The sequence below is a fragment of the Diprion similis genome, chromosome 1 (assembly GCF_021155765.1).
Source record: "Diprion similis isolate iyDipSimi1 chromosome 1, iyDipSimi1.1, whole genome shotgun sequence".
NCBI lineage: Eukaryota > Metazoa > Arthropoda > Insecta > Hymenoptera > Diprionidae > Diprion > Diprion similis.
The window spans coordinates 6,445,597-6,458,493 of NC_060105.1; the positions used below are offsets into that span (position 1 = coordinate 6,445,597).

General features: G+C 36.2%; 2 protein-coding genes and 1 pseudogene across 3 annotated transcripts in view; 2 read left to right on the plus strand and 1 right to left on the minus strand.

Annotated features, from left to right (window-relative positions):
• Positions 1 to 12,897, plus strand: part of LOC124404988 (opsin-2-like) — a 32,084-nt gene that overhangs the window by 624 nt on the left and 18,563 nt on the right. Inside the window, exon 1 of one of the 2 annotated variants that reach the window (XM_046879607.1) lies at positions 8,597 to 8,666. The exons of the other annotated variant lie outside the window; for it this stretch is intronic. The gene's annotated coding sequence lies outside the window, so the exon portion shown is untranslated. Of the gene's footprint in view, positions 1 to 8,596; positions 8,667 to 12,897 lie in introns of those variants that run through there. 2 annotated transcript variants of the gene reach the window in all.
• LOC124409139 lies at positions 1,322 to 6,281 on the plus strand (annotated as a pseudogene).
• On the minus strand, positions 6,023 to 6,990 carry LOC124405031. The gene is made up of 2 exons (XM_046879625.1): positions 6,428 to 6,990; positions 6,023 to 6,256 (listed from the first exon to the last, which is right to left on the minus strand). The coding sequence occupies exons 1-2, from the start codon at positions 6,500 to 6,502 to the stop codon at positions 6,023 to 6,025; spliced, it is 309 nt and encodes a 102-aa protein (XP_046735581.1). The 5' UTR covers positions 6,503 to 6,990.

Consider the following 12,897-nt stretch of genomic DNA (forward strand, 5'->3'; position numbering starts at 1 on the left):
TAGACAGAGATATCGTAATTCAAAGACTGCACGTGTCCAAACTTTTTGCATCGACCTTTGACGCATTCATTCGAGCGATAAACTGTTGAGCATGAAACCATCCGTATGTAATTGGCGATAATTGATGAGAATTCGATTATAAATAATCCGGAAAAACCATCTCTAGGTAATATCAGTCTTTAGTTTTTTATGTCCAATTTAAAATTGTAATTAATTTATATGACGTTTCAAAAAAGTTTTATGAGTGAAAAGAGGGATTGACAAACATTAAATTACGTTCGATTGCTTTACTCTACTTCGGCAAAACCTTATATATTTGAATACTATTTATCATTGTCACCATTTGTCTGTGCATGCTTGGATTGCATGTTCCAGCAATTGGATTGATGCTATAATTTTTTCTCTCTCAGACTTTCAACATGTAACTAGCAATTGTCTACCGAATTGGTCAATGACTGATTTTCATTAACTTTTATTCGTAATAATTTATCAATTTCACTTATTCGAAAAAATATTTACAAGTAGTATTTTTGTGCAGAATGGTCTGCGTTTTCCACTGCAAATAAATTATATTTTTGAAAAACCACGTAAATCTAGCGTAAGTTAAAAAATTAGTTTTATACGTCCGCTGCATCTTCGTCCGCAATGAAGTTATTAGCCTTGACTGAAGACTATATATTCAGTCAACGGTATGGGTTATGTAATAAACATATGTACACAAATTACATGAGGTACATATAGGAACAATCATTTATTTTTATCCTTTGATTAACTTCATCGACTCATTCTCCCATTATTTGCATCAAGAAAAGGTTTCTAACTCTATTCCTTTTAAACCGGGTGTATGTTTATTGTGCATCTACTTGGATAATATTATTTTTATCGTTCCGATGGAGTTGGATTATCATTGCTGAATTTGGCTCAAATGAATTTGCGTAGATGAAAAGCATGCGGCGTCCATACGGGGTTACATTAAAATTTCAGTGCGTTCTCTCTTTGGTTCGTCCTTCCATAGGCATAATAATATTCGACTCGGCATTGTCTGGGTACATACTCTATATTATCTTAGGTACACGCGGTGAGCGATGGTAACATCAGTTCTTGTCACCTTTGCGTACCCACCGCCTACCGACTTGAGTTTGCTTGAGTTGCGGGTGCAGGGTAGACGCAGAGGGCGCCGCTTGACGATGAATTTTAGAGATCAGAGTTCATAATCGGTTACGAAAAGTCCCATAAGGCTATCAGTCTTTATATATCCTCAGTCAACACCAGTCGTAACGGCGAAATGTGTGCTCGCTGCTTCAACAAATCGTATTAATATATAAATTTTAAAGAAATTGCTCGATATTTTATACTGTTGACAGTTATTTTAAAAGATATATTCTATAACTTAATAATATTGTTTCAATTTTATTCTTCTGACCAAGACCAGAAAAAAACGGAAGATTCTCCACTTTGGTAAGTACAGTTCGTTATCGTCTTTACCAGCCAGTTTTTACACGGGCACGATATGTTGTCGTTGAGACGATTCAGAACTTCTGAAATGCATTAATTAAGATTCAACCGTCATGATAAATATTTCGAAAATACGTCTGCACCCGAAAAAGGCCGAGACCGCTGCATCAGACAAACTTTAGACAGTTTCAAGGAGTTGGACGCTGTAGTTGCCTGTGTGATGGCTGGTTTGATTCTCGTGAAAAAAACCCACACAATTGAAACGAGAAACTATTACCTCGATCTATTCATTTTTATCAGATTACGTTCTTAATTTGGTATATGGGCTGAGGTGCCCATAACTGGTTGAAGGAAAAAAAAATGCGTTGTTAACGTCATGCGAATTTGAGGGGTCTTGTGTCACGACTGTCACGACTCTTTGCCGATTAATGTTTGCAGACCCTAGAGGTGTTGGCCGTGACGCCGCAATCAAAATAGGACCACAATGACGGGATTAGTTGGAATGTTGTCATCTAAGACCAAGTTATTTTTTGTAGTGTGTTTTGATTCTCATATCGTAGCATGGTAATTCTTCTACCATGTATGGGCATTGCGTTTGATGGACCAAGGTAAAATGAATGTGAAACAGCTTTGGTTTCGATATATTAGTCGGGGTGTAGCTTGGAAATGTAAAAAACGAACACATAATTGATAAGTAAACTCATGTGAAACCTTTCTTTTGCAAACTAAGGTACTTTATACAAAAGTAGAATAAAATGCAGTCAATTTCGATAAATATTGTGGTTGAGACTCATTGCCGATTATTAGGAATCCTGTAACTTCAATTTAGCTAATTTAGATTATTTGGTTTGCATAATGTCGCCGAAAACTTGTTTTACTCAAAAATGTTACTGTTCGACATTCCTTTGGGATTGTCATCATTTTAAATCCTTTTAAACGTAGTTACAATTTTGGTCAAGTTGGATGATTTCTTGCAATAAATGAGTAATCAATCAATCAATCAATAAACAATCTTGTAATAGGTAAATTAAAAATAACCAAAGTAAACATTGATCTTATAAATCTTGGCTAAACTTGATCTCGATGAAATTGGGTGGTTCATATTTGATAACACAAAAAGTGAATGAGCAAAAGCAAATTATCCACACTGAAAAAAGTTTGAATTTAAAAAAATGGAGTGGCAGTTTTTATAGAAGTACGAACTTAAGCACTGAAATTTCTTCATCGCAACATAGTCAAGTAGTCGAAGTTTTACTTCTCACTGACTCTCGTGCAACACGCTCATATTAAAATTCTACTGCAATTTTGTAATAAATATTCTTGGTTAATCCTGCCACTAATATAGTCACGAATTGATCGTATATTTGTGTTGGTCGTTTCAAACTAAAAGTAGTTGAAGCCATTTTATGTGTTATTGATTATTTTTTAACACAACATTGAGGTGCTACTTATGTTTTCAGGGAACCAGTGGCACAAAAGATCTCTGATTCGATTAGGGATTTTATGGGTAAGGTCGCAAACATTTGGGATGAGATAGGTTCTCCTCTTGAAACTAAGGAAATTCACTTGAAGCAAGTCTTCGAACATTTTGAGGTAATACTTTACGGCTTAACGTGCCTACCACCCACTGCCCCGGAATAAAGTTAGCTTACTCGTAACTTACATTCAAAATGCTGTTTCATATTGCTTATATTTTTGGTTATTAATTTATGCAGCTGGAAAAAAGTATAGTTTAAAGTATAGTTTTAAGTGTTGGTTCTAATTTTTAATGGGCGGATCATACAACAGGATCTCCAAAGTGCCATGCTTGCTGAAATGGAAGAACGAAGAGCACTGCTGGCAAAGGAAGTCGATCAACTGACGAATGAGGCAATTACCCTCCAAAAGGTTTGATTATTCAGTATTGTACATTTATTTTCGTTTTATTGTAGATTTATCAATCGTTTTATCAACAATAGCTTTATATTGACTACAGTCATTTAATTATACCAAATTTGAATTACCATTCACTTTCGAACTCTGCTGATTTTCCTCGATCCCTTAAGAAACTGCATAGTTGTATTGATTAGTTTTCACCATTTTGACATCCGCCCTATTGTAGGATCTGCAAATTGAAGTCAAAGTTGATGGATATGAAAACTTATCGCTATATGAAATAAGAACAAAGATTGATCATCACCTACAAAGGTTACGGTCGGTTAAACAACAGAGGTTAAACTCCACCGAGGAACTTCTGAAAAAGGTTGGTTGAAGTTGAAATTCATGATAAAAAATTGAAAACCCGTCATTTACTCCCTGACGATTAGGTCTTCAGGTGTTGGATGAATTTACATTTGATGTAAATAATTTATGATATTGTTAATAACTCATTTTCAGGAAGTAGATATTTGCAAGGCTCTTGGGTCTGAACCTATTGGAATGGTGGCCAAAATACCAAGTGAAACTGAACTGAAGAAATTCAAATTATACTTGGAGAAAATTGAAGCTGAAAAGGTGAACGTTGTATACGATATTTTAGCCACGGTCATTTCAGTAATATTTGTCTCTAGCTTGTTATATAATCGTTCGATTTGATGTCAAAAATATTTGTAAATTCCTTAGCATCCCAAAATTTGTACCTTTTTTCTAATTTGGGTTTGTTTACTTCTCATCTTTCAATCTTAGACGCGCAAGGAAGAGACTTTCAAGGATGCCCGAAGCGGTATAATCGCGATAATGGATGAACTACGTCTTACACCTGAAAACAGTTTTGAAAGCCAAGTATATAATCGCGGAGATTTTATTTACAACACCGTGAATATCGCGAAATTGAGAGAATTCTACGATAACTTGAAAAAAACGCTCATAAATGCTAAGCAAGCGGCAGAGGACAAACGAGAGCAATTATCAAATTTGTGGAAATATCTAGCGGAGCCTACTGAAAAAGTTCAAGAATTTCTGGGTAAAAATAAAGGATGTGCTGTCGTTGGGCTAAAAGCTGTGAGTTTCTCTTTAAATACTACGAAGATAACAGGTATCATTTTTCTCAATTTTTGTACTATATGCCATATAAGAAGAAGGTCTGCCGTTGATAAGTAATGGTGGTTTTTGTAGAGCAATATTTGAACTTCTGGAAGAACGAGATAACATGTGGCAGCAAATTGAGAATCTGGAACAGCGTGCGAATGATCCCAATCGTTATCAAAATAGAGGTGGTCAACTCCTTGCAGAAGAAAAAGAGCGTAAAGTTATTCAAAAGGTATTTATATCAGAAGTAAATTTGATGCATTAAATATCAATTCTGAAGACTAAATGCTTTGTACTGGTAACTTTGCACTAGATTGAACAAAAGCAAGCGATAGATTACGTCGTTTTTCGTTCTTGCTGTTTTCGTATTTGTGACCAGCCTTGCAATAATATCATCTATCTGCGATGATAATATTGTAGTGTGATATTTTAATGAATTAAAAAAGTGCTCAGTCGGATTTATGTATCAATTTTTATGCATTCAGAAACTGCCGAAGATAGAGAAAGAATTGGAAGGTTTGCTTGAAGATTACCAATCGAAAAATGGAAAACCTTTTACCACACACGGAGTACCATTGGCCGAAACGTTGAAAAGATCTTGGGCAGAATACATAGCAGCTAAACAAACTATGATTACAGCCAGGGTAAGCAAGCTAGTATATGCCCATAATTCTTTTAAGAAAGCGCGATTGTGGTAGCATATACATGGAAAAGTTTTCTTGAACACATTCATTTTTATTAATCAAAATCGGGGTTATTACTTATTTATGTAAATATTGTAAAATATGCTTGGAATTAAATTTTCAGAAGCAGGCAAAAGATCACCCTACAACCGTAAAAAAAAACACCTTTGAGCGTTTCTAAACGCACACCGTCCGCAATGAGTATACGGCGTCCATCTCCTGCGAATTCCACACAGAGGAAACAGCAGAGTGATCTGACACCTTCCAATCCCTCACGAAAAAGAGGTCATCGAAGTAGCGAATCAAGGAAAATGACAGTCAGCGCATCGAAAATTAAACGAGGAAGGGTGAGAGAGATTTATTTTATATAGTTTGCATCTACAAACAAGCCTGCATCTCTGCGTTTTCAATCTGGAAAAAAAGAAATAATCCAGCATTTTACATATTTCCAATTTTCAGGTTTCAAGAAGAATATTCACTCGCGGAGATAAGAGTATACTAAACGATAACGAAAATCGTACGATTAGTCAAACAGCTTCCTCTTCGAGCGCGAGTATGTCCAGTTGGTGTTGATATATCAAGGGCTTGAAAGCTCGACGTTCTTCGTCGCCAATTTGACATTGATTCAGCAGGCAGCTTAGATTTTGTACATACTTTGCAATATTCTCATTCCTCTTCTGTTTGCATCTTTTGATTTCATCATGAAACGGAAGTATCACAAAAAATTGGCTAGACACAATACTTAACGACAGGTAACACTAGAGTGATGCTGAATCAAATCTGAAAGAGAAACTCACAGCTTTTAGGGTAACGACAGTATTTCCTTTATTTTTCCCCTGAAATTCTTGAAATTTTTCAGTCGGTTCCTCTAGATATTTTCACAAATTTTTTGATTGCTCTCGTTTGTCCGCTGCCGCTTGCTTCGCATTTACGAGCGTTTTCTTCAAGTTATCGTAAAATTCGCTCAATTTCGCCATATTCACGCTGTTGTAAATGAAATTTTCCCCAGTATAAACTTGGCTTTCAAAACCATTTTCAGGTGAAAGACCTAGTTCATCCATTATCGCGATTATACCGCTTTGGGCTTCTTTGAATGTTCCTTCCATGCGCGTCTACGATTGAAAGATGAGAAGTAAACAAAACCAAATTAGAGAAAAGGTACAAATTTTGGGAAGCCAAAGAGTTTACAAATATTTTTGACATCAAATCGAACGACTATATAACAAACTAGAGACAAATATTACTGGAATGACCGTGGCTAAAATATCGTATACAACGTTCACCTTTTCAGCTTCAATTTTCTCCAAGTATAATTTGAATTTCTTTAGTTCATTTTCACTTGGTATTTTGGCCACCATTCCAATAGGTTCAGACCCAAGAGCCTTGCAAATATCTACTTCCTGAAAATTTTCCCCAGTATAAACGTTGACTGAGGATATATAAAAACTGATAGCCTTATGGGACTTTTCGTAACCGATTATGAACTCTGATCTCTAAAATTCATCGTCAAGCGGCGCCCTCTGCGTCTACCCTGCACCCGCAACTCAAGCAAACTCAAGTCGGTAGGCGGTGGGTACGCAAAGGTGACAAGAACTGATGTTACCATCGCTCACCGCGTGTACCTAAGATAATATAGAGTATGTACCCAGACAATGCCGAGTCGAATATTATTATGCCTATGGAAGGACGAACCAAAGAGAGAACGCACTGAAATTTTAATGTAACCCCGTATGGACGCCGCATGCTTTTCATCTACGCAAATTCATTTGAGCCAAATTCAGCAATGATAATCCAACTCCATCGGAACGATAAAAATAATATTATCCAAGTAGATGCACAATAAACATACACCCGGTTTAAAAGGAATAGAGTTAGAAACCTTTTCTTGATGCAAATAATGGGAGAATGAGTCGATGAAGTTAATCAAAGGATAAAAATAAATGATTGTTCCTATATGTACCTCATGTAATTTGTGTACATATGTTTATTACATAACCCATACCGTTGACTGAATATATAGTCTTCAGTCAAGGCTAATAACTTCATTGCGGACGAAGATGCAGCGGACGTATAAAACTAATTTTTTAACTTACGCTAGATTTACGTGGTTTTTCAAAAATACAATTTATTTGCAGCGGGAAACGCAGACCATTCTGCACAAAAATACTATTTGTAAATATTCTTTCGAATAAGTGAAATTGATAAATTATTATGAATAAAAGTTAATGAAAATCATTCACTTAACCTTTCATATTTGATTTTCTGGACATTTTTAATTTATTAACCAAGAAAGTATAATATTTATGACCTGCGTACAAAAATTCAATTCCGATTTCGCATATCGGATTTGCGGAAAAGTATATGACTTCTGTTTTTGATCAGTCAAGCGTCTAGAAAAAAAATTGTTTTGTTTAAAAACCTGCTTTTGTAAATTTTTGAGATAGCTTCAGGTATTCTGACTAAGGAAGCAAAAACAGGATCTTAGTAAAATGACGGACTGTCAGTCTGTTGTACTTTCTGTCAGTGGGACTCAATGATCTCCAAATCAGAATTGCAAACTTGTTTTGATTACTCACGTTACATTTGTGGAGGTATTTTTTCTAGTTAAGCCCAAAATCGTCTTCAATCAATCATCCGTCAGCATCAATTGTCTATTTATTATATCGGATTAGTTATTTCCCACTGTAAGTACTATATAAAGAACAAAATGGCGATTAGATGATGTCGATTCCTGAACGATCCATATCACTGTTGAAAACTGAGAGAGAATTTTATTACTGTGAGCGTAGCTAATTGTAGATACATAAGTGTATGTGCATTACTTGATATAACAGATAGAATTAGCAGCAAGTTATTTCCTTTTCTAATCTCTATATAAGATATAATGTTTATTTCAAACGTGTATAATGACGGTACTTGATAGTTTTTCGTTTGGTAAGCCATTAACAATAAAGTACCGGAAATATATTGCAAAACTCTTCGAGATTATTGTTTTCGTTCAGTGCGGTCGAGTAATTGAACTTGAAGACCTGTAAGGTCAGTACGAGTTTATATTTTCCAAGAACATGGCATTCTACACCGAATGCAACGTTGGTAAATACTAGAATGGCTCACGGTATTTAATTGTCGAGTGGTCAGTGTCGAGCCTGCAGCGCGACGACGAGCATATCGGTTTGAATCATTCATTTATTCCTCCGTTGTGTTAATCTAGTAGATTTCGGTCTGCCGATCATTCTAGAGTCGAGTCAAGCGTTTTTTTCGGATTACCGACGCGCGCGTGTTAATTCCCGCAGGCTGTGCGAAATCTCAACCAACTCACTTTTCATCGAAAGCTAAGTATTTGACCGATTCACCGGTTTTCCGTAGTCTGGTCAGCAACATTGCCGACTCCCGATGGTTAAAATGGTTGTGTGTGATTGGAAGTAATTGAATATCTAACAATTGCATAGTATTGAATCCCAAAGTGTATCGTTTATACAGTCCAATGGTGGTAATTGATCGTTCAGCGAGCAGCAGCGCGAGGTAACTATCTGTATGTTATTCTTTGCTTCTCTTTGTGTTTGAAACTTAGCGGTGTTGTAATTTGATTGATACATGAATAATTTATTCGATTATGTCCATTTATATTATAAACAAATATATTTATGTGTTAATTAAAAAAAAAAAAAAAAAAAAAAAATGATCAAAAAAGGTAAGCTAATTAACACTGTCGGGTAAATGATTCACGAAGTGACACTAGATAAGCATTCTCGTGGTCCTACGCGAAGCTTTGAATATCCCTTGATTTTCCCTACGGCCAGGTAAACGATGGTCATAGTTTATTGTGTGCTTACAACCCGCGTGCTTCATGAAACTTTAATAAGTGCGGCGCAGCGGCCTCAATTGTACAGAGATTTATTTCTTTATGTATAAAAAAGTACAACTCCGCCGGGAATCGAGCTCGTAATTACGAGTTCCGAGTAACGGGCCAAACAGATTTGTTTTCTCATTTCCAGACCAGCTTGTAATAATTTCTTGTGTAAAAAAATTCACTAATTCCGTGGGTCGTCTCATCGGCAAACGAACTTCCGTAAATATTTCATAACAAGTTATTATACCTATAGCTATAGATTATCGATCGTTACCTGCATAATACAAAAATTTTTTTTGCCCTTATTCCCCATGCTTAGCGGTCATGGATTGCAGATTATACCTCTGGGAAGCATGTTGGCTTCGCCCTAAAGGCTAGGCTTCTTAGGTAATACATAGATTATGTGTAGACACTGTACACGCATAAACTGATCGAACGTATCGAGATTTATTAGCGTTAGGTAAGCCTTGGCATGCGCTGGTGTGTTTAGCCGAAATTGATCTCTTTATGTAAGGATGACAGTTCCGTTCCTGTCGTCCCTTCAGAGCTTCCCTTGTTGCCGATACGTATTTTACGAGGTATTTTCTGTACATTTATCAAACTTTTTTCCTCCCCCAACCGAATTGGTCGGAAACGTAACATTTGCTCCCACCGAAGACCTTCCAGCTTAACAGCTTCACTATATATGTATACAGGTACTACGTAACATGTGCACCCCTATTTGTACGCGTACATAGTCATACAGATTCAGGAATATGTGAGTGGATAGGACATATAATAGGACCCGGTATACGAACATATTCAACTAACGAGGACTTGACTTTGTAAGTTACACCCACTTCGACGGAGACGTATAATTTTCAGAATCTCTTCACACTCGGTGTATGCCCTTATCTATAATTTATCTGCATTATTCAGGTGCACTTCGTAGCGGAAAGTTTGCATCCTTATTTCCATTTCTTAGACAAATTCTGAAAATAGTTGAGAGATTATACATGCCACGCATCATTAAAATTATTCACGACGTTTTTCACGTACCTACCTACGGATAGGGTGCATATCTACTCTGGGTATACATAATCACTCGACTTGAACAAGTCTCGAGGCTACGATATTGCATATAATCTCGTATTCGCCTCTTAAAGGGGAGAGTATTACTTTACGTTTGACGTATGGTTAAAAAATAAAAAATTAAACGCATTATTTTCGAAACAGTTGTCAAATTAGTTTATTGCATTAACGAAAAGTACGCACAAAAAATAAATAAAACAAGTCACACGCGATTTGAGTATGAAAGTTGATGCTTTCTGAAACCAATTTTCCATTGACTATCGTTATATAGGTAGATGTGTAAAGAAATGAACAAATTAATAATTTTTCAGCGATGAATAATTTTTCTTGAAAAAAAAAAATCATTGTTTTCAATTTTTAATACGTTTCTTTAAAAACAGGAGCACGGTAGGATCTTTGCAAATAACGATATTACTGGCATTTGAGTGGGCATTTGTTTTATCTTATCTGATCCGCCTTCATACTCCGTAATTTTTATTATCATAGGTTGTACATAGCCACATGGCTATCATCTGATTGTTTGAAAATAATTACTACGACAGCTCGCCGAGCCAAGTCATCCTGGCGATTCTGTGTTATTTTTTTTACTCCTACATTTTCCTTAAAAAGTATGACACTCATATTTCATTTCTTTTTACCCGTCCGGTATTTCTCTACCTCATGTTTCGGATAAGAACGCGAAGAGGACTCGGAGTAAGGAGACGTGTAATAAAGAAAATACTAAAATGCAATGACCTGCTTAAGGAGGTTTGTTAGCTTAAAATCTACACTTTTTTGGTAATTGGTAACAAGGTGGTAGCACGTTGAGTGTTTATCAGATTAATGGTGAAAAATTTGGTCATGGCAAGAATTCTTCACAATTCCACTGTGAATCTGGTTTTCTGACGATGGTACAGTTAAATATTTATTTGTCCAACTCTGTAATGATATATTGATTTTGATGAAAAAAATAGCAATACTGTATTGACTATTGAGAGAAAACAATATCCTTTTCGGTGAATTTGCAAGAAACAGTTTTTGAAACCAATAAGTTATCAATGGAGTGGAATTGAACAAGTTTACTAAATTTTTCACCGTTTCAAAGCCATTTGCGAAATGAAAAATCAACATTGAAGCTCATGTTCTTAAGGAACGATAAAAAATAGATAAAATGATATATAGAATAGGAAAACAACGTCTTTTCACCTTGAATCGTGGATAAAAATGTTTTGACTCGAGAACGCGATATTGTTTCTCGTAAAAAAAAAATCTATTTGGCTGTTTTTGAGGTAGGCTAAAAAATTGACAGGGTAAAAGCGTGTGATTCAAAAAATTGACGGTGAAAATTTTTGTGCGAGGTTTTCAGGACGTCGTACTAATTGACATAGAAAATCCTCGATGAAATAAAAAAATGTCACGGTCAACCGTTTATTGAGTTTACATGGACATATAATACACCCATGAATTTAACGCGGAACCAAATCGCTTAATTGCTCACTCTGTAGTTAGCGGCCGAAACCTCATGGCTCCACCTATGACACGGTACGAGGTCTCTCGCACACGAATTGACACGCGAATGTGGATCAAGTGGACACAATTAGTCGCAGGTAGACAAAGTGGAGGAGATGGTGTAGCTTAATTGTAGGGACGAGGTATATTGTATAGACAATGTCGCGAAGCCTTGATCCTGCGCTTCTGCCTAACGGAATGCATCTCTCAAATTTCCCTCAGGTTAATCGGAGGTCTCAACTCTCCGAGGACTTTCGGATACTTGGTTTCAGGGTCGAAAGACTCCTTGAGACGTCCGAGAGGGAAATAACATTGATCATTATTTATATTACTTATATATATTTTTTTTTATAAGCCAACTTAATTTCTTATTTAAATTTAATTTTTTTCCTTTGTAAACAGATAATTCTGGCACGAATTCAAACTAATTCAAATCAGTTTGATTTAATTTTTTATGATTCAGTTATTTCTCAGATAAGTCTCGATATTTCAGTTAATTTTTAGTAATTCGGATAATTCTCGTTAAATCAGTTAGTTTGCATTTATTCAGTTAATTCTCATTAATTCAGGTGAAATATAGTTAATTTACAAACCTGATTGAAAATTGACACGTCAATTCAGCTAGTTATTTTTCGATCCCTAGACTGTGGGCTTTCGTAATTCCGCAACTTCGGAAATTCCCACATTTTCTCTGATCCCGGTTTTCTCTGATAAATCGTCTGAGTCACGAATCGTTCGTTATAATTATAATGCCGTAGAAATCTGAATCATGCTTCAAAGTCGTTTCGTAGAATTCTCGTTTCTAGGTACGACTTGAACGACTTCACAGCGAGACTTACCGCGCTTTGTGGACTTTATGACCAAATTCTATACACCTACAAGACCTGAAAGGTTTAATGGTTTTGCACAGAGCACGCTTGGACTTTCCCGTTTATTGACTGATTTACTTTGATCAATTCCACTGACTTTTTCTTTCGGCTTGTTATCCGTTTCCCCGAAAGTGTTGGCTAGCAGCTGCACACGCGAACCATGGCAAATCTAAATTTCGCAAAGTTCGCTTGTAAAATAAAACGTCCAATCGATATTCGAAGCTCCAGTGCCTGTTGAACATTATTTACTCAGGGTTCAGGCCTGTTTACACAAGCACGTACATACATCGTTCGAAACGGATTTTCTCGCAAGTGCAAATTCTCTGGTTATGTTTTTGCGTAATGAGCTCAGACTGCGGGATTATAGGGTGGTACACCCTCCCTCCGCCCCCTCCTCTTTAATACCTGTACCGAGTATGAAAAGACGTCTGTCGACGACGTTTAGAGAAATGCCGGCCTAATTAGTAAATTTGAT